The following is a 27,978-nucleotide window of genomic DNA, read 5'->3' as shown; positions in this document are numbered from 1 at the left end:
CGCCTCGGCGCGCGTCCGGAGCCCGGCGGCCCGGCAGCCCGGCAGGAAAGGGCGGGTCGAGGCCGCCGCCCACGCTCGCTCCTGTCGTCTGACACCGGCCGGCGCCGCGCGAGGGGCGGCATGAGCGCGCGCCCGGGCCGGTGACCGCCGTGGCGATGGAGTGCGGCTTCGTAGCGGGCGGGAGGCCGAAGCGCCCTACGGGCCGCCGGCGGCTTCTGCTCTTCCTGCCCTCCGGCCGCTGCGGAAGCCCGGGCGGCCGCGGCGTCCCGGCGCGCCACTGCCTGTCCGCGCTGCCGGGGGCTTTGGGGGCGCTGCGGCCCCGCGCCCCGGCGGCCCGCGGCGGAGCGTCACGTGCCTCCCCGCTGCTCCTCCTCCTGCTCGTGCCCTCCCCGCGCCTGGCCGCCGCCGCCTCCCCGCGCCGGCCCCTCGCGGAGCGGGAGCGCTCGCGCCCGGGGCCCTCCGTGCCCCCGGCCGGTCGCGGCGGCGCTGGGAGGTGCCTGCGGGGCCTCGCCCCGGGCGTCGCCTCGGCCGCGGGCCTCCTCCACCTGTGCCTAGGCCGGGTGGCCCCCGTCGCTTCCTCCAGGAGAGGTGAGGGCCGCGCGGCCGCGGGATGCGGGGGCAGCTCTGGCTTTAACCTCCCGAGCTGGGGCAGGGGGGAGGCTCGGCCACCCACAGGTCGGGTGTGCAGAGGTCGCCGGGCTCCTCTGCTGGGGCGTGGGGACGAAGGTCTGTGTGGTGCCCTGCCCTGGTGACCCGCGGTCGCCTGGCCTTGGCCAGCCGGGAAGAGCCGAATGACGCGGAGTCCCGGGCACCAGGTGTGTGGCGCGCTGTTGGCTCGGGCTGCGGGGAGGACCGCGCGCTGGGCGGGGAGCCGGTGCTCCGGGCTGCGGGGAGCCGCCGCGTGGGCGCCGCTGACTCGTGCGTCCTGTCGCGCCTGGGGTGCGGGCGGCTGCGGGGGTCTGCGAGCTTATTACCATTTTATTTACGACTCTCATGGATTTTTTTTTAATCTATTTATTTTTAAGAGAGACAGTGGGCGGGGGAGGGGCAGGGAGAGAGGGAGACACAGAATCGGACGCAGGCCCCAGGCTCTGAGCTGTCAGCACAGAGCCCGACTCCCAAGGAACTCACAAACGGTGAGATCTGACCTGAGCCACCCAGGCGCCCCCCCCCCCGTGCCCCCCCTACTCTAACGGATTTATTAACTCCTTAACCACTAGTTGCCTGTTCTGTGTTTCGCACTTTTCTGGGTCCTTGGGATGTATCAATTGACAAAATCTCGGATCTTCACTCTAGCAGAGGAGATGATACGGCTTGATAGCTTTAACTTACACATACACATATAATTTACATATATGTACGCAAATACTGTAGGGGAAAAAAAAAACAGAGGTGGTAAGGGTTAGAAGTGAGGGGGGCCTCCAGCTATGGATTTAAATGGGGTTATCAGAATAGGTTTCATTCAGAAGGTGGCATTTGATTAAATTCTGGAAGGTGAGGGCAGTCACTGCCCTGCATAAAGATTAGGGAAGTCCAAAAACAGGCTCAGTTTACTAGGCAGCAAATGGTTGATTATTAGATCCATCATTTGTGGTCATCTTTATTAATTAGCAAAGGGCAAAAATATCACTTTGGGTGGGCTATACGTATGAGTCGGTAGCCATCAGTAACTACACTGATGGGTATTTATTTATTTCTTTATTTATTATGTTTTTCTCAGTAGAAATGCCCTGTGAATGTTGACCGCATCTAAAATTTGAGAATGCCTGTGGCTGGGGGAGAAACTGATTGGGAGAGGAAGAAAGTGAAGGGAGGAAGCTTTATGTATAAAGGGTGGAGAAAGAGTCGTGAACTCTGTCAGTGTCCTGCAGTAATTCTGAGTTAGAGATGGCTTTGGTCTTTATTTCAGTGCTTTTGCTGCTTTCTTTCTTTCTTTCTTTCTTTTTTTTTTTTTTTTTTTTTTTGACAGGCTGGTAACGTGATTTATTTTCATTTCATAATTCAAGATGCTGGGGCAAAGGGGAAGAGCCTTTTCTCATCAGTTTTCTGAGAGTGTGTCAAGAAGGAGGTCCTATTGGGTTAGTCTCAAAGGATCTCATTCTTCACAGTGAGAACGGATGCCTAACTATGGGGAAACAGACAACACACACTTAAGGAGTGTGTGTGCCCATTAACTAGCAGCATAAGTTTTGGTCCTTTTTGCCTCCAGCCTCATGCTGTGTTCAGTACCAGAGCTACTGAGACTTGAGGATGTTACGAATAGGAAGTTTGTGCCTGGCTTCCTCCTCTGTTCAAGGCCAACTTTGGGCTGCTTATGTATGTATTTTTATTTTTTTTTATTTTTTTATTTAAAAAAAAATTTTTTTTTAACATTTATTTATTTTTGAGACAGAGAGAGAGCATGAACGGGAGAGGGTCAGAGAGAGGGAGACACAGAATCTGAAACAGGCTCCAGGCTCTGAGCTGTCAGCACAGAGCCCGACGCGGGGCTCGAACTCACGGACCGCGAGATCATGACCTGAGCCGAAGTCGGACACTTAACCGACTGAGCCACCCACGCGCCCCTATGTATGTATTTTTAATATCCTTTTGATAGCCTGATGGTCCCTCCAAAGGAGAATTCCACATGACACTGTAGCATAGCTCCCTTTACTTGCTTCCTGGTTATTGGTAGGAGTTCCCAGTTCTTGGGCCTCACTGTGTTGTCACCATAAAGGAGAAAAAATGAGTCAGAGGTATTCCACATGCCAGAATATTGGTCGTCCTCAGGCTCTGCCCTTTGACAGAAGACAGGACATGCAGCTTCTGTCAGCAGAGGTTGGCCTGCCAAGTGACAAGTGGCCAGTCCTTTTCTCCACTTTTCAGATGGCAGTACATATTTTGCGACCGAAATAAGTTGTTTTTGGACGAGAAAAAAAAATCTGCGGTATCGAAGTTTGGAATTAGCTCTTGCTTCGAAAGTAGTTGTGATAGTTTATTTTGTGTGTGTGTGAGCGGGGGGGGGGGGGTTAAATCACACAAGTGGTTATTTTTCTTGGTTAAACAAGAAATTCGATACTAGAAAACTCCATCACTCTTCACAAGTCCCCTCTAGACTCTAGTGTTTTCAACTCGCGACCCATGGGACAGTTCAGCACAGTTGAAAGATGGGTGGTGTAACCTCTAGAGAGCCCCGTAAGAGATTCGGTCATTCATTTGTCCACCCCCACTGTTTCTCGAGCTAGGTCTGTTCCTGTGTCAGGCAGACATTCGGGGTCTCTTCTCACAGAGGCCACTTTTATCTCAGGACTGGACAGAAAGGGTGAAAAAAGACCAGATTTAACTGAGCAACTTAATGTAAAAAAGAAAGACCATTGGTGAAGAGGCAAAAGGAGTTGATTTCAAATTTTCTTTCTAGACAGTCTCATAATCCAGATCATAGAGTTCCCTTAAAAAATTTCTGGCGGTACCTGGGTGGCTCAGTCGGTTAAAGCATCCAACTCTTAATTTCCATTCAGGTTATGATCTCATGGTTCAGGAGATTGAGCCCCACGTCGGGCTCTGTGCTGACAGTGCAGAGCCTGCTTCGGATTCTTTCTCTCCCTCTCTCTCTGCCCCTCCCCTGCTCACACTCTCTGTCTCAAATAAATAAACATTAAAAGAAAAAAATTATTTCTGGCCTGCAGCATGCCAGGCCTTCTGCTAGATGCTAACAACGCGAACGTGACTAAGACTAGCTGCTCTTGGGATGTTTGGACTAATGGATGATACAGATGTGGGAATAATACAGGGAGTGCTGTGATCGAGCTGTCTGAACTGGGCTGAGAACGCAGATAAGGAGCAATCAAGGCTGCCCCCTGCCCTGGGTGGAACTAGCAGACAGAACCATACAGAGTAGTGTAATGCTCTGCCCGGAACTTAGTATGTGCTTAGCAGATTGTAAAATTAAATGAAAAAGCGTAAAAAGGTTTCGTAAAATTTACCAGTTGAAAAAGGGGGGCAGAGCAGACTTAAGGTTGGAGTACCAAGGTTATGTAAGTGCAGGAAACGGAATAGCTTAAGTGGCTGGAAAGAAATCTGAAAGGGCAAGTGTGGGCTAAATTAGGACAGGCTCTGTATTTGTATGCTTTGCCAACGCCTTTTTTTTTTAAGTTTATTTATTGAGAGAGAGAAAAAAATATGAGTGGGGGGGGGCAGAGAGAGAGGGGAATACAGCAGGCCCTGTGCTGACAGCAGAGAGCCCAATGCGGGGCTCACACTCATGAACCATGAGATCGTGACCTGGGCCGAAGTCGGACACTTAACCAGCTGCGCCATCCAGTTGCCCCTTGCCAAGGACCTTATACTATAGGCTGACAGTTCTCTGAAAGTAAGGGCCTTTTTTTGTTTGTTTGTTTAACCCTTAAACTCACACATACATATGATAGCTGTTGCATTTTGTATTTCATCAGTCTGCAAACCGCGCTTGGTACAAAATGATTATTGGATTTCTTGTACCTGATCCCGACTGAGCCTCTTTCCAAGGTGGGAACCACTGCTGTAGCTTACAGACAAGCATCGGATCTGTAGGGTCCTGTCCACGCCACACTTTTGCGTACGTGCAGTTTCCTTTAAAATGTTTGGAGGTGAAGGACTGACTATAGGAGCTGATTAGCTGAACTATCTTTCTAGTCACTTAGGGATCTTACTGAGAAAACCTTTGAACTCTTGAGTAGTGACTGTTCTTTCTTCTACCACCCTTCTCCAAACCTGGCATCGTAGAAAAGCAAGGACAAATATGAGGCAATATTTTCATACAGCTATGTTTATTACATTTAAATGAAAGGGTTTTTTTTTTTAACTTTTTTAACATTTATTTATTTTTAAGAGACAGAGAGAGACAGAGCATGAGCAGGGGAGGGGTAGAAAGAGAGGGAGACACAGAATCTGAAGCAGGCTCCAGGCTCTGAGCTGTCAGCACAGAGCCCGATGCGGGGCTCGAACTCCAACCGTGAGATCATGACCTGAGCCGAAGTCAGACGCTCAACCGATTGAGTCACCCAGGTGCCCCTGAAAGGTTTTTTTTTTATATTGTTCATCTCTTTTTTTTTTCTTTTGCTGTCAAAGTGTTTTTTATAGTATGATTGTAATAGTAAGGAGCTATTATGTTTAAATGTCCTTTTTGACAGAATTACTCATTGGCATTGCAATTGTTACATATTTTTTAAAACTATTTTTATGGTTCATGAAATACAAAAGCCAGGGAACCTCAAACAAGTTTACAAAATGGGTTGGATCTGTGGCTAAATGCACAGAAATTCGTAGAAAAGATAATATACAAATTGTTAGGACACCTCTCTCTAAAGATAGGCTTTTACAGAGACATCACAAAGAATGAAAACTATAGACCAATATCCAATTCTGGATAAAGACACAAAAATCCTCAGCAAAATACGCAACAAATCAAATCCAGCACTATGTAAGAAAGGAGTATACATCATGACTAAAGGGGATTCTGTCCCAGGAACAGCAGGTTCATTTAAGATCTGAAAATCAGTTCACGTACTGCACCGTATTAAAAAAATAAAGAAGAGAAACCACATGATCATCTCAAAAGACAAAGAATTTGACAACATTCAGCACCCCTTCAGATAAAAAGGTGAAAGGCATCTGTGAAAAACCCACAGCTAACATCATACTTAATAGTGAAAGACGAATACTTTCCCACCAAAGATCAGGAGCAAATCACCATCCATCCAACATTGTACTAGAAATTCTGACCCGGTCAAGACAAAAGGCATCCAGATAAGAAGTAAAACTATCACTCTTCATAGATGACATAATCTTGTACATAGAAAACTCTAAGGAATTTGCTAAAAAACCATTAGAGCTAATTAACCAGTTCAGCAAGATTGCAGGATACAAGATCAAAATTAAAAATGTGTAAAAAAAAAAAAAATCAGTTGCATTACTCTACACTAGAATGAACAATCTGAAAAAAATCTAAAAAACAATACCCTTTATAGTAGCATCAAAAAGAATAAAATACTTAGGGATAAATTTAACATAAAAACCCACAAAACTTATATTCCACATGATTGAAAATCTGTGTTTAACTTCTGACTTCCTGAAACTTTAACTGGTAATAGCTTGGCCAGAAGCTTTACCTAATAGACAGTTGTGTATAATATAATATTTTGTCTATGACATGTGTTCTATTCCATATAATAGTGTAAGCTAGAGAAAAGAAAATGTTATTAAGGAAATCATAAAGATGGGGAAATACATTTACAGTACTGTACTATAAAAAATCTGTGTATAAGCAGACCCATGTGGTTAAAACCTGTGTTCAAGTGTCAGCTCTTTTGTGAAACCTACATAACATTATTAAAAAATTAAAGACATAGGGGCGCCTGGGTGGCTCAGTTGGTTAAGCATCTGACTTTGGCTTAGGTTGTGATCTCACAGTGCGTGAGTCCGAGCCCTGCTTTGGGCTCTATGCTGACAACTCAAAGCCTAGAGCCTGCTTCAGATTCTATGTCTCCCTCTCTCTGCCCCTCTCCCACTCGCATTCTGTCTCTGTCTCAAAAATAAATAAACAGTAAAACCAAAAAAAAAAAAAAAAAAAAGAAATGGAAAGACATCCTATGTTCATGGATTGAATTTGTACTCCCCCAATTAATATACAGATTTAAAACAATCTCTCTCAAAGATTTGCTGAAACAACTGGACATCCACACTCAAAAGAAGTTGAACCCTCATCTCACACCACATAAAAGTTAAATGGATCAAAGACCTAAATATGAGAGCTGAAATTATAAAACTTCAGGAAAAAAATATAGGTGTAAATTTTTGTGTCCTGGAATTAGCCAGTGGTTTCTGAGATGTGACACCAAAAACACAAGGAACAAAAAATAAATAAATTGGATTTCATTAAAATAAAAACCTATTGTGCTTCAAAAGTCACCATCGATAAAGTGAAAGCCAGCCCACAGAATGGGAGAGAATATTTCCAAATCATATAAATGATAAGGAACTTTTTCTAAAATGTATAAAGAACTCTTAACAACCAACTCAATAATAAAAAGATAACCCAATTTTTTTTTAAATGGATATAGATATTTCTCCAAGGAAGATATACAAATGGCCACTAAGCACATGAAAAGATGCTCAACATCAGGCATCAGGGAAGTGCAAATGAAAACTACAATGGACTATCCCTATGTTTATTGCAGCATTAGTTACAACAGCCGAATTGCGGAAGCAGCCCAAGGGTCCATCGGCTGATGAATGGATAGAGAAGATGTGGTATAGATATACATCGGAATATTATTTAGTCATATAAAGGATAAAATCTTGCCATTTGCAAAGACATGGATAGAGCTAGAGAGTACAATGCTAAGCGAAATAAGTCCTATGATTTCACTCATATTTGGAATTTAAGAAACAAACAGGGGAAAAAAGGTGAGAGAGATAAGCCAAGAAACAGACTCTTAATCATAGAGAACAAATAAGTAAATACCATAGTTGAAAAGATATCTAAAGAAAATAATAATAAAATTGTAATGGGATACCACTTTATACCCCCTAGGATGATTGTAATAATAATAAAAAAAAAATTTCACGTATTGAGGATGTAGAGAAATTGTATCCGTCAGACACTGCTGTTGGGAATGAAAAATGGCATAGCCACTTTGGAAAATAGCCTGTCATAACCTCATAAGGTTAAACACAGTCACTATATGATGCAACAGTTTGAATCCTGGATATATACCCACGAGAATTGAAAACTGGTTCACACAAAATCTCATACACTAATGTTCCCAGCAGCATCATTCCTAATAGCCAGGAAGTAGAAACAACTCAAACGTCCTTCAACTGATGAGTAGATAAGAAAAAAATTGGTATATTCCTGAAACACAATGTGATTCAGCAATAAAAAGGTATAAAAAGTGCATGTAATTACAAGGTGGGTGAACCTTGAAAACCTCACCTAAGTGAAGGAAACCAGTCACAAATACCACATCCCTTATGATCTCTTCCTATGAAATGCCCAGAGTAGGCAAATGCGTAGAGACAGAAAGTAGATAAGGGGTTGCGTGGGGGTCAGGGAGTAGGGAGATTGGGGCGTGATAGCTAAAGGGTATAGGGTTTCTTTTTCGGATGATGGAAATGTTCTAGAGTTAACTGTGGAGAAGGTTGCAGAACTCTGTAATTACAGTAAAAATCGCATTGAACACTTGAAATGGGTGAATTGCATAGTATGTGAATTACATCTCAATAAAGCTGTTTAAAAAAAAGAGGGGTGCCTGGCTGGCTCATTCAGAAGAGTGCGCGACTCTTGATCTTGGGGTTGTGGGTTTGAGCCCCACTTTAGGTGTAAAGATTACTTTTAAAAAATAAACGTAAAAAAAAACGGGTAGGCTTTTGAGGTATGCCATGTTCTTTCATGGCTTTCCTTTACCACCAGGTCCTGTTTTGAGCTTTATTGTCCTGTCCTTTCTAGAACTAAGCCTGTCTGCTGGAAGCCTGCAGCTGGAACACAGGAGAGATGTGGAGCACAAAAGGAGGGAGTTCACCTCTTGTGGGAACAGGAAGCTCTACTTTGACACCCATGCCTTAGTGTGTTTACTCGAAGAAAATGGTAATCCTTTTGTGCCAAGCTCAATGCCACAGAAAAAAAAAACGCTGTAAAATACGACTTCTCATGATCTTATCTAATTTCTCATATTATTCTTTGACTTTAAGTCTACAGGTAATCTTTTGGTCACTCTGTGTTTTTTAAGTTCTTATTTTTTGCTTAAGGACATTTTCACTTCATTGGTACAGTTGAGACTTTTCCCACCCATTTTCTCTCTGTCTGAGAGAAGTGCATTTTAAAAAAATTATTTTAGGGGCGCCTGGGTGGCACAGTCGGTTAAGCGTCCGACTTCAGCCAGGTCACGATCTCGCGGTCCGTGAGTTCGAGCCCCGCGTCAGGCTCTGGGCTGATGGCTCGGAGCCTGGAGCCTGTTTCCGATTCTGTGTCTCCCTCTCTCTCTGCCCCTCCCCCGTTCATGCTCTGTCTCTCTCTGTCCCAAAAATAAATAAACGTTGAAAAAAAAAAAAATAAAAAAAAAAATAAAAAAATTATTTTAATGTTTATTTATTTGTGTGAGAGAGAGAGAGAGACAGAGAGACAGAGAGACAGTGTGAGCAGGGGAGGGACAGAGAGAAAGGGAGACCCAGAATCCGAAGCAGGCTCCAGGCTCTGAGCTGTCAGCACAGAGCCCGACACAGGGCTCAAACTCACAAACTGCGAGATCGTGACCTGAGCCGAAGTTGGATGCTTAACTGACCGAGCCACCCAGGCGCCCCAAGAAGTGTATTTTTTATAACATCATTCTAGAAGTACAGCGTTCTAGATAAAAATTTAGACACAAGTTAGCAAAAGTCAGGAATGGTTCCTGTGACAGCTGTCTGTAGCATAGAAGGGGTAGCTTTATTACTGTGCATGATGTGTGCTTTGAAGACTTTTATGAAATTAAAATTTTCCTGAGCAGCAATTGCTAATAATTCTAACTTGTGGTGTTTTTAAGTAGTCTAATATTTTCCCTTCTTGCTGTTCATTAACATGAAAGGTAGCTCTAACATATATGACATTTACTGAAAGTGCCTTCAGTACATAGGTAACATCTCTTTTATTTATGTTTTATTATTTTTTAAATGTTTATTTTTGAGAGAGAGAGAGTGTGTAAGTGGAGGAGGGTCAGAGAGAGAGTGGGGACAGAGGATCTGAAGCGGGCTCCAGGCCCTGTGCTGACAGCTGTGAGCCTGACATGGGGTTCGAACTCACAAACCATGAGATCGTGACCTGGGCTGCAGTCTGACACTTAACTAACTGAGCCACACAGGCGCCCCACATTCTCTTTTTGTCTCATCTAGACGGACACACCAATTCTCATTCTCTGTACTGTGACCCTTTACTACACTGTGTGGCTGTTTGTCCGGGCTACCCTGTGCTTCACTTGCCCAGGACACGCGATGGTGTGAGTTCTGCCGTGCTGGGGCAGGGGAGTTAGAAGTTCTGGGTTCAAGCTCTGCCCGGGGCCCCGCTGCACAGCCAGGCAGCTCTGTCATTCTTCCCAGTTTCCATCTCTTCATCTCATCGGTAGCGTCAGCACAATAAGAATTCCGAAGATCTTTTTTGAGAATTAAAGGAAATACCATGTACTTGAACGCACTTTGGAGAAACGGTCAAGCACTGTATCATAATTTTCACCACTTTGCTTCTCAGAGTTGAAACGTTAGGCCTTTCTTTCACCAAACTGTCTTTCAGCTCAGAATTTGAAAAAGAAGAGCATAAGTGAGAAGAGAGGCATAAGAATTGTCTTGATAAGCAGAAGTCTTCCTACTTTTTCCTTTTTTGGATGGACCTCGTGTTCTTGCATTGAAAGTAACCCAACGTAAAAAGACACGTTCAAGATAATGGGGAGGTTTCGCTCCACGCAGGTGCGTGGGGTTGGTGAGGAAGCGTCACAAATTTTGCTAAGTGGCAGGGTAGCTGCAGTGGCCTCGAGATGGCCTCAGAGCAACGTCCCGCTAACAGGTGCGGTTTACTTCCCCTCCCCCCGCATACAAGTCGATTTAGTTAGTTTTGATAAATAAAAATTGTTCATGTTTAAAGTGTCTTATTCCGATGGATGTACTTCCTGCTTTTCTTGTTTTCAAACCTTGACCCCTGAGTGTTTGCATCTCTCAAGACCGGTGTTGGGAGGAACCCACTGCAGTGTAGGGCGCGAGGCCTCTTAGAGGAGCGATATGGGTCCCCGATGCCGTAGGGTGAGGCCCAGAAGGACCCGTCCAGGAACACCCCACCCTCTGTCCTCTTCTCCTCGGCTGTGTCTCCTGCTTGAGAGAAGTTCCGTCCGTCTTGCAGCTTCCCTGACCCTGATCGTGTATTGGTCTGTCCTCCTCACAAAACATTGATTTGTACCTGGTAACCTGGCAGGTTTTTAGGCCTAACTTCTACTTTTTCTTATCCCTTTCTCCTCCCACAGCTGGCTATAAATTATAAGGTTGTGGAGTTGATCATCAGCATAAGTTCTTCTCCGGTTTCTCTTTCTCTTTTACTCATCGCTGCCAAACTAATTATATTTAACTGGGAAACTGTCATAAAGTTTCAAAACTTGCAAGACTCATTTTCAAAAAATGGGGAAGGCAGAAAAGAAACAACAAAAAAACTCTTGAATCCCAATACCCCAGAGCTAAACAGCATTAACATTTTGGTGGGTAACCTTTTAGATGATTTTTCTAAATGTACATGACCCACGTGTTGAAAATTTAAGGATTTCGAGTAAAGTGAAGGGAGTAGGTCTTTGGAGGTCCTTTTTTGTTTCTTTCAAGTCTTTGCCTTTGGTTTTTAAAAATTTTACTCCCATGCTTCGTCTGATCCAAATTGTATCAGTTATAACTTTATTCAAAGTGCCTTTAATTACAATAATCAGTAGATTCTTCCGTAGTTCTTATGGCTGGAAGTGTTTAATAGAAAAAAAATTACTTTCCAGGGACTTGGTTTTAAACATTTTTATTAGGATTTCCAATGTGAAATGTAAATTACCGTCTACAGTTATTGGAAACAGTGACACTGCTGAGTTGGATGTTTATATAATTTAATTCAGTATCATTTACTGAGTAGCACCTGGCCCCCTCTCCACAAGTAACCCAAGAGACCTGTAGAGGAAACATAAAAAAAATGATTTTGTCTTTTTAACATCAAATAAATTAACAGCTGAATTACTAGTTATCTTTATATGGTCGGTGATTTGACAGATTTATGCAGGTTATAAAACAATTGAACTTTCCTACTTAGGTAAATTATTCTTTACTAACATGTACATTTTAGAATTCGGGAAGACATGTCATTCTAGAAAATGTAGACCACACAGAGAAAAAGAAAAATTACCTAGGGTCTTTGTTAAATTACAAAAGCAGTAAACTGCATCTGTAATTTTGAGTCTTGCTTTCCTTCCCTTGACCCCACACTTCAGGCTTCCTCTTTGTCATGAGACATTCTCTGGAAACATGATTTTTGACAGCTGGGTGGGATGTTAGAGGACACCAGCCCAACCCTTTATCTTACTTGGGGAAATAGACTCCAATGTGTCATGCTTGTCCAGAGTGACAGACACATCACAGACTCTGGTCTCTTCACCTCCTGCCACACTGGGCTTTCTGAATTCACTTTCTCCCTTTCTTTGCATTGTCTCCCTTTCTGTGAAGGGTTTTTTTCTGGGTTTTGTTTTGTTTTGTTTTGTGACAAACGGAGTCTCCAGAGTGTGACTGTCTGTGTGTGTTCGCTTAGGGTTTACCACCCAGCAAGCAGAAATCACTGTCTCTGCGTTGGTCAAGATCACCGATGCCAATATGGATATCGTCTACAAGGATATGGTCACCAAGATGCAGCAGGTTAGTTGGGGCACTGTAGCAAATTTAAAGTCTGAAGCTGGGATGTTATTTGTGATACATATTTTTGGATAATATTCTATTGAAAAGCATATGGTACTTTTTTTTAAATTTCTTTTTTTAATGTTTATTATTTTGAGAGAGAGAGAGACAGAGCACAAGCAGGGGAAGGGCAGAGAGAGAGGGAGACACAGAATCGGAAGCAGGCTCCAGGCTCCGAGGTGTCAGCACAGAGCCTGACGCGGGGGCTCAAACTCACGGACTATGAGATCAGGACCTGAGCTGAAGTCAGATGCTTAACCGACTGAGCCACCCAGGCACCTCTGAAAAGCATATGGTACTTTTAACCAGTAGTTGAGAGGCGAATGATTCCAGTGGCATAAAAAATATTTATTTGAAGCTCTTTTGTCCACTGTTGTAGAATCGTGCTGGAAAACTCACTATGCTTGAAAACAGACTGTGGCAGTCCACCAACCATACGCAACAAAGGGCGATCTGGCCAGCACTGTGGCGGCGTGTTCGTGAGCCGCTGGCCCTCAGACTGCCACCCTTCTAACCGTGGCACGCTTGATGATGATACTGGACTTGGTCTTTACCGTTTTCCTTTCCTCATTAATAGAGCATGGCCTCGCTGCGCTTCTTTTCTCACGTCCGCGTTCTTCTGGTTTCTCGCAAAGATGATACCAGGTAGGAGGCGGACGTCCCAGGCCCGCCCAGGTTATTGATATGTTTTGTTTCTCTCTTCCTAGGAGATCACTGTTCAGCAAATCATGTCTCAGATTGCTAATGTGAAAAAAGATATGGTTATTTTGGAGAAGAGTGAATTTTCAGCCCTCAGAGCAGAAAATGAGGTAACACTGAAGAGCCCCTCATCCTTACAAAATAGTATCGAGACGTTGAGACCCAACACACAGAGACAAAGTGCACGATAGACGTGTCTTCACCAGGTGCCCGCTACCAGTCAGGTCGAGAAGTCGAATGTTACTGGGACCCCAGAAATCTGCTGACCCCCACCCTGCTAGGAAACCACTAGCCTGGCCTGTGGCACCGTTGGCCAGTTTTGCCTTTTCCAGAACCTCATCTGGGGGAAGCATCCATTGTGGCTTGCAGCAGCAGATTTTGCTCTTGTCCACTGTCTGTAGGGTCATGTGAATGTGCCACATTATTTTCCTGTGACATACAGGAGATTGACCCCTGAACAACGTGGGTTGGAACTGAAGAGGTCCACTTATACAGTTCAGTGAATGTGTATCCTCTTCCTTAGGATTTTCTTTACAACATTTCCTGTTCTGGGGCACCTGGGGGGCTCAGTCTGTTCAACTTCCGACTTCAGCTCAGGTCATGATCTCACGGCTTGTGAGTGTGAGCCCCATGTCGGGCTCTGTGCTGATGGCTCAGAGCCTGGAGCCTGCTTCCAATTCTGTGTCTCCCTCTCTCTCTGCCCCTCCCCCTGCTCACACTGTTTCTCCCTCTCTCTCTCTCTCTCTCTCTCTCTTTCTCTCTTTCTCTCTTTATCTCTTTCTCTCTCTCTCAAAAATAAACATTAAAAGATTTTTAATAACATTACCTTTTCAGTGGCTTACTTTATTGTAAGAAGATAGTATATAATACATATAACGTGCAAAATATGTGTCCTGTTATTGGTAAGGCTTCCAGTCAACAGTAGGCTATTAGTTAAGTTTTGGGGGAGTCAGAAGTTATATGCAGATTTTTAACTGTGTGTGGGTCAGTGCCCCTAACACCTGCGTTGTTCAAGGGTCAAGTGCATATTAAAATTGTTTCCAAATTTGGGTTCTCCTGACCAAGTGGTGCTATAAAGAATCCCGTGGTTTGTAAAGTGCAGCCCGTGCTGTGTTTGCATCCTTCCTTTTGTTTTCAGTCCTCGTTAGAGTTCCGTAGAGGAAGTCCATTTATTACCGGTTCATCCTAGTCTTGTAAGAAGCCTTCTAGCAAAAGATTCCTTCTTTTGCTAGAAAATGGTAAAGTTTGAAACTCTCACACTTGTCCTTGAAATCAGCTTGTCTGAAGGCAGAATTTGTTCAAAGTTGAAGGAGGTATTAAAGAAAGCAGGGCCTCTGGAGGCAAACATGTATGTTGAAAACAATTGCATTACTGATTTTATGTAACTTTCAAAATGAATTAAAACTGATCTCAAGATAGGCACACGCGTGGTCTTACCCTCCTGGCCTGACAGATTTCTGCTGCGGGGGCTGTTCGGGTCACATTTCATTCTGAATGCGGCGAGGTTCGTGTTCAATGAGAAAAGAATCAGGAAAACTCATGCACATACGTGTCCTGATGTGTGTATTACCAAGTTTTGTGTATTTTTTTTCTAACCTTCTAAGCGTACCCTTGACTTTTTTTTTTTTTAATGTGTTTTTAGAAAATAAACCTCGAACTACATCGGTTAAAACAACAAGTAATGGTAAGATCCTCACTCCTGCTTTCTTGTTTGCACTTACATAAACGTAGTAATAAATATAATGTCAGAAGCCCTTTAATTCTATGTTAATTATTTGTGTAATATGTCTCAGAAGTACACATTGGAAGATTTAGCTAAGAACATAGTCACGGAATAAGTTAGCGATGTCTGTAACCAAATTCGTTAAGAAAATTGTGTTCTAGGATGAATCGGATGAATTAAGTCATTTTTAGGTTAAAAAATTCTTAGGTAGCCACTTGGAACCTCTAGATTCTCTTAGAAGAGACTGGCCTTGGAGAATTACCTGTGGTTTTAAATGCTTACTGTGCCAGCTGTTTGATTTTTTTCTTTTTTAAGTGGAAAGGACATGGATGTTAAGGAAGAAAAGGTTCTGGTGAGTGTCAGAAAGAAGGCTTTATTTAAACCAGAATTTAGTATTTTCCTTCTTTGAGCCCAACTCTGCTTTCCAGAGTGGTCCGGGGAATGACTTTTGCCACGAATTCTGTAAAGAGATTACACTGGGAATCTTGAGGTTAAAGGCGACAGTGACCCCCCCTGGACTGACTTGAGCATTAAAGGGGATTGTTTGTGTATACGACTGGGGACTCCCAAGACAGGGCTGAGTGCAGCCATGGCTTGGCCAGGGACGGTCCTCCTGTCTCCGTATCTCTGAGAGCCCCTGGCCCCGCCCCGTGCCTCAGCCGTTGGCTCAGGAGAGAACCAGCAGGGTCACCATTCTAGGCTTCGCACCCCAAGGTTCCCCTTTCTCACTGTGGACTTCTTTCTTTCTTTCTTTGCCCTCCTCCTAGGATGAAGTGGTCAAGGTCCGGACAGATACCAAACTAGAGTTCAATCTAGAAAAGAGCAGAGTGAAGGAACTGGTATGTCCTTTCTTTAAAAACCGAGTGCGAATTCATTTCTCCGCAGGATGCGTACTTGGTCAGGTCTGAGTTTATTTACAGCTCAGCAGTGCTGTCACACACTTACCCAGGTATTGTTGGTAGGCAGTTTTCGCTTTAATTCTGTTTTTGGCTTACAGCTTAAATTTGATGCTTTCCAAAATGGCATTAAAATGCAAATTTTGGAGGGATGCCTGGCTAGCTCAGTCCGTAGAGCCTGTGACTCTTGATCTCAGGGACACGAGTCCAGGCCCCACATTGTGTGTAGAGATTACTCAAAATCTTTAAAAAAATCTCAAAAAAAAATTTTTTTTTGATTAAAATCTTGGTCAAATCAAGTTTGAATCTTATTTCAGAGAGACTAAATTATGTGTTACTTAGATGTTACCAAAGAAACCAAACTCAATCTCGCTCTATTTAATCTGACTTAAACCTCCACGGGTCCTGATTTCTCAAAAGTTAAGTTGATGATCTGTCTTGAATATTAAATTATTAATATCAAATTCTACACTGAAATTCAGGATTAAAAAAATATTTCCATGTAAGCTTTTTTTTTTTTAAGTTTATGTATTTTTGAGAGAGACAGAGAGGGAGATGCAGAATCCAAAGCATAGTCTTTTTTTTTTTTTTAATAAAGACATCTTAATGACTTTATTGCATAGTTTTGAAATGCAAATTCTAAACGATTCTTTAAGTTACGTTAAATTGAAACTTTTAATTAGGAAAAGTAGTTGTATACATTTGTTACAAAAAAGATACTAGAGTAAGTAAGCCGACTAGCACTCATACAGCAATTTGTGGGATCACATACGGGGACCCAAGAAAACTGGAAATGCAGTTCTGCTGCCTTTGCTTTTTTCAAACACGATGCAGATAAGTACTTTTTCCCCCCTCAGAACTTTCACAGTAATACTTTTTGAAAAGTTTATTATATTATAATCGACATATACAGCATTATATTCATTTCAGGCATACAAGATAATGATTTCATATTTTTATACATTGCAAAACCATCACCACTGTGAATCTAGTCACCATCTCTCACCATACATTGTTACAAAATTTTTTTCTTGCCATGAGAACTTTTACGATCTGTTCTCTTAGCGACTTTGAAATATACAATATAGTACAATTACCTGTAGTCACCATGCCTTACATTACATCCCAGGACTTACAGTGTTTACGACTGTAAGTCTGTACCTTTTGACCCATTTCACCCACCCTGCAGCTCCCACCTGTGGCAGCCACTAATCTGGTCTCTGTATCTGTTAGCTCAGGTTTTGAGGGGTTTCTTTTTGGTTTGGGGGCAGTTTTTTAGATTCCACATGTAAGAGAGATCATACAGTATTTGTCTTTCTCTTATTTAATCACCCGAGGTCCATCCATGTTGTTCCCAACGGCGGGATTTCCTTCTTTTTATGGCTGAGTAATATTTCATACACACACGTATATACGTACACACACACCCCACATTTTCTTTTTTTCTTTTTTTTGATGTTTATTTTTGAGAGAGAGAGATTGCACAGGTGGGGGAGGAGCAGAGAGAAAAAGAGGAAGACAGAATCTGAAGCAGGCTCCAGGCTCCAAGCTGTCAACACAGAGCCTGACGTGGGGCTTGAACCCGCGAACTGTGAGATCATGACCTGAGCCAAAGTCAGATGTTCAACCAACTGAGCCACCCAGGTACCCCATATGCACCACATTTTCTTCATTCACCCATCAGCGGACACTTACCTCTTCCATGTCTCAGTGATTGTACGTAATGCTTCAGTGAATATGTTCTAATAAAGATACACTTTGAGTTGCCTCTGGCGATTTTTAAGCCATCCATCTTCTTCAGGCTTTATTTCAATTTGATCGCGGTAGTTAGATAGCGTCTTCATTCTTAGGATAATGAGAAATATGGGGTGCAAAGCATTTTTCACAAACAGAACTGGATACACCTGTAGAAACTGAGTATGCACATTTGTCCATTGACTTCGTGTTTTTCACAGTCTGTAACCAAAATGTGCTGCGATGCTAAATGAAGCCAGTACTCAAATGCAAATAGGTACTTAACTTTATTTTAGAACTGTGTCTGGATTTCAAGAGTTGAGCTGAGCCTTGTTGTCCAAAGTAATTATTAGGCCCATGTCACTTGTCTTTCTTGTCTTAAAAAACACGTCTCAACCATGAAGATTAAATCACCTCCTCCCGCTAAAATAGTTGGCAATCATTAGCATACAATTAGTCTCTAGAAGAAGAGAAACTCTTTTAATTACATTTGTCCCTATGGGTTATGTACCTAGCAGAAAATCTGAATGCACTTGATTTAGCCCATAGCTAACCAGGTGGGGAAGAAATACATCTAGGAGATGGGAAGGTATGGGATCGGTAAACATGGGCTAAAGGCAGTGAATTTATGTGATTTATTAGCCCAGCTGAGAAGTGGTTCTCAGTAATCCTTAACTTAGAAGACTCTGAAATGCAGGACAACCGTATATACTGTTTCGCAGCTGGCGTGGATTCAGTGTGCATTGGGGAAGAGTTATTTGACCCTCCCTTTCCTCGTTTAATAAAGTTATCATTCTGGGGCGCCTGGCTGACTCAGTAGAGCATGCGACCCTTAATCTCAAGGTCATGAGTTTAAGCCCCACATTGGGCGTGGAGCCTACTTAAAAAATAATAGTAATAAAATTAAAGTTATAATGCTGATTCAAAGATATAACTGGTGGCACTTCCAGCCAGTTTCAAAAGCAGTACAGCCTATAAACTGCTTTGGGGTGCAGGAAGATGGAATCCCATAGAGGTTATTCTAAAATCCATGGCCATGTCAAGATTTAGGCTTTTCTTTTCTGTTTAGTCGAGACTGACTTAGGGAAGACTGGAGCCCAAGGTTTGCAGAAAGATCCAGTCCACCCTGCCCTCTTGTGGTGATTTGATGCATAGCTCTTTCCTTTTCTGAAACCTTGACATACAAAGAGGCGATGAGCAGTCTTTGGTCCTAGGCTATTCCTTGATTTGGGGTTTTGGGTTTTGTCGGTTTTTTTTTTTTTTTTTCATTTCTGGGCATCACTGTTTTTATACTCTATCCCCCTGGTATTGCCCGGGGAACATTTTATAGCTAGAACGTTTCTAGATACTAGAGCATTGATTTTCTCTCCTATAACAATGTTAATTTAGTGACGAATTAAAAGCTAATTTTTCACTTAAATTATAGGTTTTCGTTAACTCAGTTAAATCCTAATGCCCATTGCTAAGGTGGTATGTCTGAATTTGGTCTCAATGACAACAAAATTGCACTAAATCTTTGCATAAGCATTAATAGCCAAAGGCAAGATACCATTTTGATTCTGGGTAGTGCTAGTCTGTTCCTTTATTAACACTGGATTGTGACAACACCCAAGTGGGTTGTTGTGTAATTAAAACCAACATGTGATGGTTTGTGCATTTCTTGTATCGATGTACTTAAATTGTATCTTTAGGCAACATGTGCGTCACAGAATAATATTCTTTGAAACTGTTTTTCCCCCAACTTTATAAAATTCCTATCTTTGTCTAAGCCTCAGCTAGTGACCAATTTTGTAATTGTGAAGGGATAGCTCCCAAACTACATCCTTCCCCACTTTTTTCAACCCTCTCACAACCAAAAGGCATCTGACTCAGCAGCCATGCAGATTGGTCCCCTAGTGGGAGGGGCCTAATGACATCACAGCGAAGCGAGCACAGGAGCAGGGGAGAGAGGTAGGGGGTGACAGGGTGATGAAAGGAATCCAGATACTGGAGCAGTGAGTGGCTAGAAATCAGAAAGTTGAGCAAACGCATCTACAGGAGCGGGGCTAGCAGCAGAGGTGATCTCTAGTGTTCTGTGTTCTTGGAAGTACGGAGAATGCAGAAGGAGGAAAGGGAGAAAGGAATAAATCAGAATCTGATCTGGGTTACATGTTTGTTTCAGTATTCGTTGAATGAAAGGAAGCTGCTGGAAATGAGGACAGAAATGGTGGCATTGGTAAGACATGAGACTGACTTTCCTTGATGGTTGTGTCCACCTTTGCTTCATCCCACGCATGGTTACTGTCATTCGTGATGTGTCATAGGGAGGATGCACGCAGGCTCAGCGTCCTAGGGGTTTTCTTTTCAGTACACATGAAATCGCCACCTGAACCACTTCTAAGTGAACAGTTCGATGGCATTAGGTACATCCACATCATGACACAACCATCACTGCCGTCCATCTGCAGAACTCTTGACCACCTGTAGAACTGAAACCACCTGCTACACGCTAGGTCGCCATTCCCTTCTCCCCTGTTCTACTCTCTGTCTCTATGGGTTTGACTACTCTGGGGACCTCATGGAAGTGGAGTCATACGGTGTTTGTCCTTTTGTGACTGGCTGGCTTATTTCACTCAGCACAGTGCCCTTAAGTTCATCCGTGTTGTAGCACGTGTCAGAATTGCCCTCCTTTGTAAGGCTGAATAATACCCCATTATATGGACGTGCCACGTTTGCATTATCCTGTCAGTGGACACTTGGGTTGCTGCCGTCCTTTGGCCATCGTGAATAATGCCGCTATGAACGTGGTTGGACACGTACCTGTTGGAGTCCCTGCTTTCAGTTTTTGGGGTATGCACCCAGAATTGGAGCATCCTGGGGATTTTTTTTTTTTTTTTTTTTGCACTTAATAGAATGTTTGATTATCTTAATGGAAGTTTAAGTCTCAGTGACTGAAGAATAAGGAATGGAGATTTTTTATTTTTTATTTTGTTTTTGAACTTAGGGCACGCATTACTTTTTTTCCCCTCCTATGTTACTTGGGACCTCTGAAACTCACAAGACACTTCCATCAGAGAATAGAATATTCCTCCAGAATATTTTCTACTCATCCAGGCATTTATTTCCTTACTCATTCCCTGAATTGTTAGCCATAAGGAACTACAAGTGATCCTTGAACGATAGGGAGATTAGGGACCCTCCCATGCATCAGAACTCTGCATATAACTTGTGACTCCCCGAGCACTTCACCACCAATAGCCTCCTGTTGACCGGAAACCTTCCCAGTAACATCAGTAGTCAGTACATATTCTGTGTGTTGTATGTATTGTATACTGTATTCTTACAATAAAGTAACAGGAATATTAAAGGCCCTGATCAGTGCACATAGTGTGAGGATAGAAGAACAGAGACCAAAGCCCAGGTCTCCTCAATCTTACCCCAGCTTTTTCTCCGACTGCACCCTGCTGGGGAGGGTCCTTAGGAGGGAGCCATGGGGACAGAGGTATCCCAGCTGGTTTAATGCTGTGACTCTCTCTGTTTTAAAAGCATGCCCAGCAAGATCGGGCTGTCACCCAGACCGACAGGAAGATAGACACTGAGGTCGCTGGCCTCAAAACCATGCTGGAGTCGCACAAGCTTGATAACATTAAATATTTAGCAGGTAAGCTATTTTGTGCCGAAGTCGTTCAGAACAGCTGAAAATACATAGAATTTAGAAAATAAGTCAAAGATGCGCACTTTGTTGATTCTAACACATTTTTTTCACATTTTAACGTCTCTGAAATTAGAAGGCACCTTACAATTTCTAATAGATGGATCATCATACCGTAATTCGCCTTTTTTCCCCTTAGTAGCATAGCGACGTGCTTTACGATGGTCAGAATCTTAAATTTTCTAAGTTACTCTCATTGAACAGTCGTTACTTACTTGAAAACTTGTTTAGTGAAATTCAAGATAGAACATTTTATGGATGGAGTAAAAGGCTTTTGAACTGTGATCTCTCTGCTTCAGTTGGTCCCACTCCCTGTGAGGAGCTATTTTGGTTTTGTAATTTTTGAGCCCGAAGAGGAAATGAAGACTCACGTGTGAATATAATTAGCCATCCGTTGCAACTCCTATTTAACGTTTTGGATTAATCAGTATTTCAAGTTGCTAAAGCATTTAGAAGTGGAATTTTGTTCATGAAGGTTTAAAGGGTGTGTCCCTGTAATATACATGTATTTTGTGACCACAGAATTTCGGTGATTCTCAGCTTTCATTAAAAAGTTTTGTTGAATATTGGATAATTTGTACTTTGAAGATGATGATTTGAAGGAGTGGAGGGTTTTTTTTATTTTTTGTTTAACATTTTTATATTTATTTTTGAGAGCGTGCAAGGAGGGGAGAGGCAGAGAAAGGGGGGGGGGGCACAGAGGAGCCAAAGCAGGGTCCACACTGACAGGAGCGATCCCAATGTGGGGCTCAAACTCATGAACCATGAGATCCTGACCCGAGCCAAAGGCAGACACTCAAGTGCCTGAGCCACCCTGGTGCCCCAAGTAGTGGAATGTTGTCGTGGGCAGGTGTCTCGTGGAATATGGCACATTAGCAGACGATCTGAGTTTCTTGCGTTTGTTCATTGTTTTGCTTGGTGGGTAGGTGGATAAACAGCTGTGTTTTCTTAATGAAAAGTTGTTCCTTAAGTAACTGTTAACTAATACTATGCTCGATTTTTTTTTTTTTTTCTTACAGGGTCTGTATTTACGTGCCTAACAGTAGCTCTGGGATTTTATCGCCTGTGGATGTAATAAAGTATCTGTTTAAAGAAATCCTTATCGTTCTGCCTTAAGAAAACCAGACTGCTGTCCTTCCCCGCCCCCTCCCCCATTTCCAGATTTTAACCCTGGTTTCGATTTAACATGTATTATTTATTTTATGCAGATTATGGACATATGACCAAGGAAAGGAGTCAAGAATTTCATAATTGTTCCTTTCGTCTTTTCTGTCTAGTTGGCTTTGTAACGCTGAGCGGTGGTGGACAAAGTGTGGGAGACCCCGCTCAGCTGGACCAGTGAACTTGGTCTAACCTGTGGGACATATCAACAGTAAATATTTGCATAATTCTCCACAATTTTAAATCTTTTGTCAGAGGACGTGGGGGTCTCAGCGTCTTCACTAAGTGCTGAAGAATCACCGAAACTGAACCAAGAGCACCAAATCCTCTTTACCTGAGGACCCGGTCCTTCCCATCAGCCAGTCCCCACATTAGGGTAACTGTGTTTCAGGCCCAGTTGTTTGGGGTCTTAATGATTCCCCTCTCCTGTCCACCCAAAGCAGATTTTTTTCCTCTTCATTTCCATTGTCTTTGTTATTGTCATGGTTATTTTTTACGTGCCTTCCAGCTAGAAAATCTTGTTGCCTAACGAAGTTTTGTAATGGTACTGGGGACTCTCTTTTACCTCCCAGAGTGCTAGGTTTCTCTCCCACCCTCTCACTTAAGTCTCCATGATGTGAGAACCGTAAGGTAACTCCCATTTGTGGCATTGCCTACCTAGAAAACGCGCTAATTCTCGGCATGGAAGTCTAGTTTGTGCAACAGGGTCTCCTTCCTTCTGGTCTTCATCTGCTTTGCATGCAAGAGAACCACTCAGTTTTCCTTCTGTAGCAGTATCTAGATCTTTAGATAGTGGATGCACTTTTTACACAAGTCTTCCTTTAATGAATATGCTTGGAAGTTAGAGAACCGTCATGCTAGCTCATCGTCCAAACCTGGGTCTATTCCTTTGGTTGTTCAAGACTTTCTTATACCTACCTTACCTCTGGTTTTTAAAACAAATAAATGCCTAGATACCGACAGGGTCCTTTTAGAGAAGCACGTTCTCATGTTATTTGAATGACTGATGTGGGAGAGGAGAAGCATTTTTAAAAGGAGGACACGGAGACCATGTTTTCCATCTCTCTCCACACGCGTGTGCACACGACCTGGTACGGTGGAGAAGACAAGTGTCGCTCAAACGGGTGGAATAAATCACCCACCGTCACTGTTGGCAGACAAATTACCTTTGTCCTTTGGATGTCATTTTGAAACTTCCGGAAGTGTAAATCGTTGTCTTTTTTCAAAACATAGGTTTAGCACAGAGATTCTGCACTCCAAATAAGCATGAAAATCAAGTACTTTGGCATTGGTGGTATCGGTTTCAAAGTGAGTGTAATGTAATCGTTTTCAACTTGATCCAGAATTCTCTCAAGTGCTCCATAAACGACTGTGGCAGTACGTTCTTCCCCTTTCAGGGACGGAGCCCCAGAAAATACTGCACATTTAGCAATTGCCTTAATTATTAAAGATTTAAGTAAGTGACATCCCATTAAGACCACGTTTGCCACTGCTTAATGTGGATACAACTTTCGTGAATAAGAACTTGGAGAGAGGGCCTGGAGCGCAGACACTCCTCCAGAATTAAGAGAATCCCCAAGAGGCACAAGCACTGTAGGCAGTTAGGTTTCAGAGCAAACAGTGACTCGTGTAGGTTAAAAACAAGTGAGGTGACCTTACTTCCCGGTAAAATATGTTTTTAAGTGGCACTCAGTGGGGTGACACTCTTTCATCTGCCAGAAAGTACCCCAGGTGCCATCCCCGCGGTTTGCAGTAGTGGGCTGCGTCAGGCCCTGGATCCGGGGCCTTGGATTGTGCTCTGGCGTCGTTTGCAGCACAGGACAGCCGCCCCATCCCCGCAACCTTGGGAACAACGGACTCGCCTTTGGGTGGCTCGGGTTGCGTGCGTCCGTGGAGGTTACAGGGGTTCGGGACCGTGTTCTCTTTGGTCAGAGGTCTTCTATGGGAAGAGCATATGGGCCAGAAATACGAGCATGCCCTCCCCGCTGCTGGCTGGCCCAGGCTTCTGAGAGCAGCGTGACCGTTCCCTGAACTAGCCTGGCTCAGAGGGATTCAGATCACTTGGGGATTTAGGCCTTCGCCTAATTTCTAATCTCAGGAAGGGGGAGGATGCCCGGCCCAACTTGCAGGGAGCTCGTGTCCGGGCCCTGGGGAGTTAGTTAACCAGAGCTGAGAGCTGCCAACACGCCCCTGTGGGTACAGGTGCCTGAGCTACGCGTGCCCAAGGCAGGGCATCGAATGGACAGGCTCCGTCTCCTTCGAGGCTGCCTCTGCGTTCCCACCTCCTCCTCCCGCCTGCCCTGGTTTTTTGTTTTTTGTTTTTTAAGAACCTAAACTCCAAATCGACTCCTTTCCTGCTCCATTAGTAAGCAAAACCTGCCTGTCTCTACGGTTCTTTCCAGGAAACAGCAGTTTGGTCTCGGGGCCGTTCTTACCCCTTCGGCCGGTTTTCCAGCTTCGTCTCTAACAGAACCAAATCCGAATGTATTCATTTTTTTCCCTCAAGTACGCCAAGGACCTCAGTTGAGAAGTCAAGTTCGAGAAGAAAGGCTTGACTCAAACCAGACATCTCGCTGGAATTTGTCTCGGGAACACTCTAAAAATAAACACCCTGAGCCACAGCGAACATGTCCCTGCCTGGGTTGGCCCCGGCTCAGCTCGTGCCCTTCCCTTTGTAGCTGCCCTTAGTGACAGGAGCCTCGCTTCTGTGTCTCTCGGCCTCCTCCCCGTCCCCGCCTCTGCCTGTGCATTAACCATGTCAGCACCGGCCCAGCATTTCTCTTCCACCCCACCATGCTCCATCGAACCTGTCGCCGTCCTTTGCAAACGAATCTAGAACCCCCGTCTAAGAAACTTCGGCCTTAACGTACGTGTATCAGATTTGCAGCTTTTCTGACACTAGAGCAAGAACGTGTTAAGCGGAAGCTATTCCTTCTGTATTCCCTGTGTTGGGGAATGTCGAGCCTTTCGTTGCGCTTCTATTTTGAAAATACCTGTCCTGCTGAAGATTTACACTCCCGTTCCTCTGATTATAACCCAAATCATTTATTAACCTTTTCGTCACTTAAGCAAACACTCAATTCCATTTTATTGTAGAGTGGGTATAATATCTTTATTGTCTAAAGTAAAATATGTGATTGTTTCTGTGTGCCTACTTCTCATTCAGATTTTTCAATGAATGGAGAAGAACTAGAGCAACCTGTGCGTGCACTGCATTTTAACTGTTACTCCCTCCAATTGTATAGGGTAACGTTGGTGTATTATAAGAAAATCTAGTACCCCCAAGATTGGGTTTGTATAGACAACCTGGGAAGTGCTTATTTGATTTACAAAATAAATTTTTTTATTATTCAAAAGAATCAGCATGCTTGTGTAAAACCCTTTACTTGAGGGGAAATGAGGTTTTCAAGCTCAAGTTTGAGAAGTATGAGTGTTAGGAATCCAAATCAGGCTAGCCTGAGCAAGAAGGAATCTGCCCTTTTAGCTCACAGGATCAAAGCTCAGGAGGGGCGAGACTCCAATGCCATCAGACCTCCTCTCTGCACCTCTTACCTCCCCTTTCTCTCCAGGTGGGCAAAACTCTCTCAGACCAGCTTCCTGGTGAAGAACCGGAAAGGCCCAGCACATGCCCCGAGGCTTGGTGATTGGAGAGCTCATTCCACTGGGACAAAGCCCGGAAGAACGTATCCGAAGCCTGCGGCCAAGGTGGCAGCCGAGCAGGAGGGTGCAGGGAGGGGTGCTGTGGTTCCTTGGGGCAGCTCCTTCCCTGGAGACCCGCTGGGCAAGCGTCCCAGCTCTGGAAGAGGGAGCTCTTCGCGAGTCACTGTGCAGGCGACCTTCAGTGTAACCGCGTCTGCATGTGAGGAAAGCAGACACCTTGGGAAAGCGGACCAGTGAAATAGCTGAGAAATTAATGTCAGGTACCTTTCATGGTCTCCAACCAGAAATCTACCAATGGTAGAGAGTCAAATAAACTGGACTTGAGGATGAGCCTTAAAGTTGCTAAAAAGCCTCCAATGATTTGCAGACTCAGCCTCCGTGTTTACAAAGCGGGTGGGGGGCGTCCATCCACCTGGTCCTGCTCTCACATGCACGTGGTGCCGCAAAACGAAAGCCTTGGCTTTGCCTCCGGCCTTTGATGTCCTCCAAAATAAGAACGTTGCCTCGAAGGATGGCATTTTCCAGAAACAGCTTTCTTTCTGGAATCGAAGACTCCGCCTTTCCCCAGCCGAGCGCTGCCACGCATCGTACAGCCAGTGGCGTCTACCCTAATTCCGCAGCTTCCACGCGAGGGTCACAGACTGCGGGAGGCTGGGGAGCTTTCGCGGGGGCCACCGCCACCCACAAGGATGTGGGCATCTGCACCTTAACGTCAACAGCTTTGGGTCGCCTCTTACATGTTACAAGTACGCGCACAACTATTTCTAGGCCAGCACTCTCAGGAGGAAGGAGTTGAGGCTGGGTTGGGTTTTTTTTAATGTTTATTCATTTTTGAGAGACAGAGAGAGACAGAGCATGAGTGGGGAAAGGGCAGAGAGAGGGAGACACAGAATCGGAAGCAGGCTCCAGGCTCCGAGCCGTCAGCCCAGAGCCCGACGCGGGGCTCGAACTCACCACAAGATCATGACCTGACCGGAAGTCAGACGCTCAACCGACTGAGCCACCCAGTTGCCCCGAGGCCTGGGTATTTTATAAGGTCCTAATTTATATTTTTCTCTCCGTTTCATCCTCCCCGTCCCCTATCAGTTCATGATTTGGAAGCTTAAGATCAGCCCAGGGAGCTGCACTCCCAGTTGTAGCTCGGGCACTTAACTGTCTCTGGAAGATATTACGGTTCTTCCATGGCCACCTGAGAGCCCACGACGTCCGTCCTCCCAGGAGAGAAGAAACAGCTGCCGAGTGGCACCGTGTCCCTTACTGCACGAAAGCCAGCGTCTGTGCCTAACACGGAAGCATTTTTTTATTATTTCTTTTTTATAGTAGTTTGTGGTGTGTGAGCCTCACGTCATTCTGAGAGGCGGTGTCTCTGTGGTATCTGTGAAATAGGGTGATGAGACTTCACGGAGAAAGGATGGAAACCTGCGGGACCAAGGTATTCAGCGAACCCATGAGAGCACTTACGAGTATTATTTTTTTACGTCGTAGCAATCGGGTGCTTTCAACGGCAAGTAACGTAAAACAAACAGTGGCTTATGCCAGATGACTTTTATAGCTTAATTGAGTCTAGAAATACAGGTGATCCTCAGGGTTGGGTTGGTATGTCAGTGTTGCCTTTGAGGATCCAGCTGTTCTCATCTTTGCATCCTTCCCTTCCTCTGTATGTTAGGCCTGCAGCTTCAGCCTTGGGGTTACGTGATCACAATATGGCTGCCACAGCTCCGGGCCTCACATCCGCAGGTGGCAGCATGCAGAACAAGAGAGAGAGCTCCAAAAGGGCTCTTCTCATAGGTGTCTCGCCTTTTAGTCAAGGCGAAAAGTGTTTCTTTCGCCTTTGCAGCCCTTCCGGTGGGAGGCGGACAAGGAAGAAGGAAGCTGGCAGTGGTTGTCGGCTTGGCATTCACAGCGTTGGTTAAGCGTGCGAGTGACATGGCCTGCACACTTAAAGAGAAGGAGATAATCGCTTCAAATGG

At 44.2% G+C, this 27,978-nt stretch overlaps 1 protein-coding gene across 2 annotated transcripts; it reads left to right on the top strand.

The window, feature by feature from the left end:
• The first annotated feature begins 25 nt into the window (after window positions 1–25).
• Window positions 26–26,346, top strand: MCUR1 (mitochondrial calcium uniporter regulator 1). Of its 2 annotated transcripts, none has more exons than XM_047101934.1 (9): window positions 26–588; window positions 8,465–8,602; window positions 12,302–12,405; window positions 13,152–13,253; window positions 14,786–14,827; window positions 15,634–15,705; window positions 19,658–19,711; window positions 21,022–21,136; window positions 25,918–26,346. In XM_047101934.1, exons 1-9 carry the CDS (start codon window positions 156–158, stop codon window positions 25,950–25,952), a joined length of 1,095 nt encoding a protein of 364 aa, XP_046957890.1. In that variant the 5' UTR covers window positions 26–155; the 3' UTR covers window positions 25,953–26,346. The 2 variants fall into 2 exon arrangements, with proteins under 2 accessions (XP_046957890.1, XP_046957889.1); XM_047101933.1 differs by lacking the exon at window positions 25,918–26,346 and adding an exon at window positions 22,207–25,705.
• Window positions 26,347–27,978: the final 1,632 nt, after the last annotated feature.

The sequence above is a fragment of the Lynx rufus genome, unplaced genomic scaffold, assembly GCF_022079265.1.
Source record: "Lynx rufus isolate CCGP_SWC_20201006 ecotype Redwood Valley unplaced genomic scaffold, mLynRuf1.p SCAF_6, whole genome shotgun sequence".
Lineage (NCBI taxonomy): Eukaryota > Metazoa > Chordata > Mammalia > Carnivora > Felidae > Lynx > Lynx rufus.
The sequence above is the reverse complement of the archived record's forward strand: the minus strand, read 5'-3'. Positions and strand labels throughout refer to the sequence as shown.

What these genes read in the sequence shown, in the direction of transcription:
- MCUR1 (XM_047101933.1), top strand. Translation starts at nt 156, where the DNA reads ATGGAGTGCGGCTTCGTAGCGGGCGGGAGGCCGAAGCGCCCTACGGGC. An exon ending in TGGTCACCAAGATGCAGCAG is followed by an intron (nt 12,406 to 13,151) that starts GTTAGTTGGGGC and finishes CTCTCTTCCTAG; the next exon opens with GAGATCACTGTTCAGCAAAT. An exon ending in AGAGCAGAGTGAAGGAACTG is followed by an intron (nt 15,706 to 19,657) that starts GTATGTCCTTTC and finishes TGTTTGTTTCAG; the next exon opens with TATTCGTTGAATGAAAGGAA.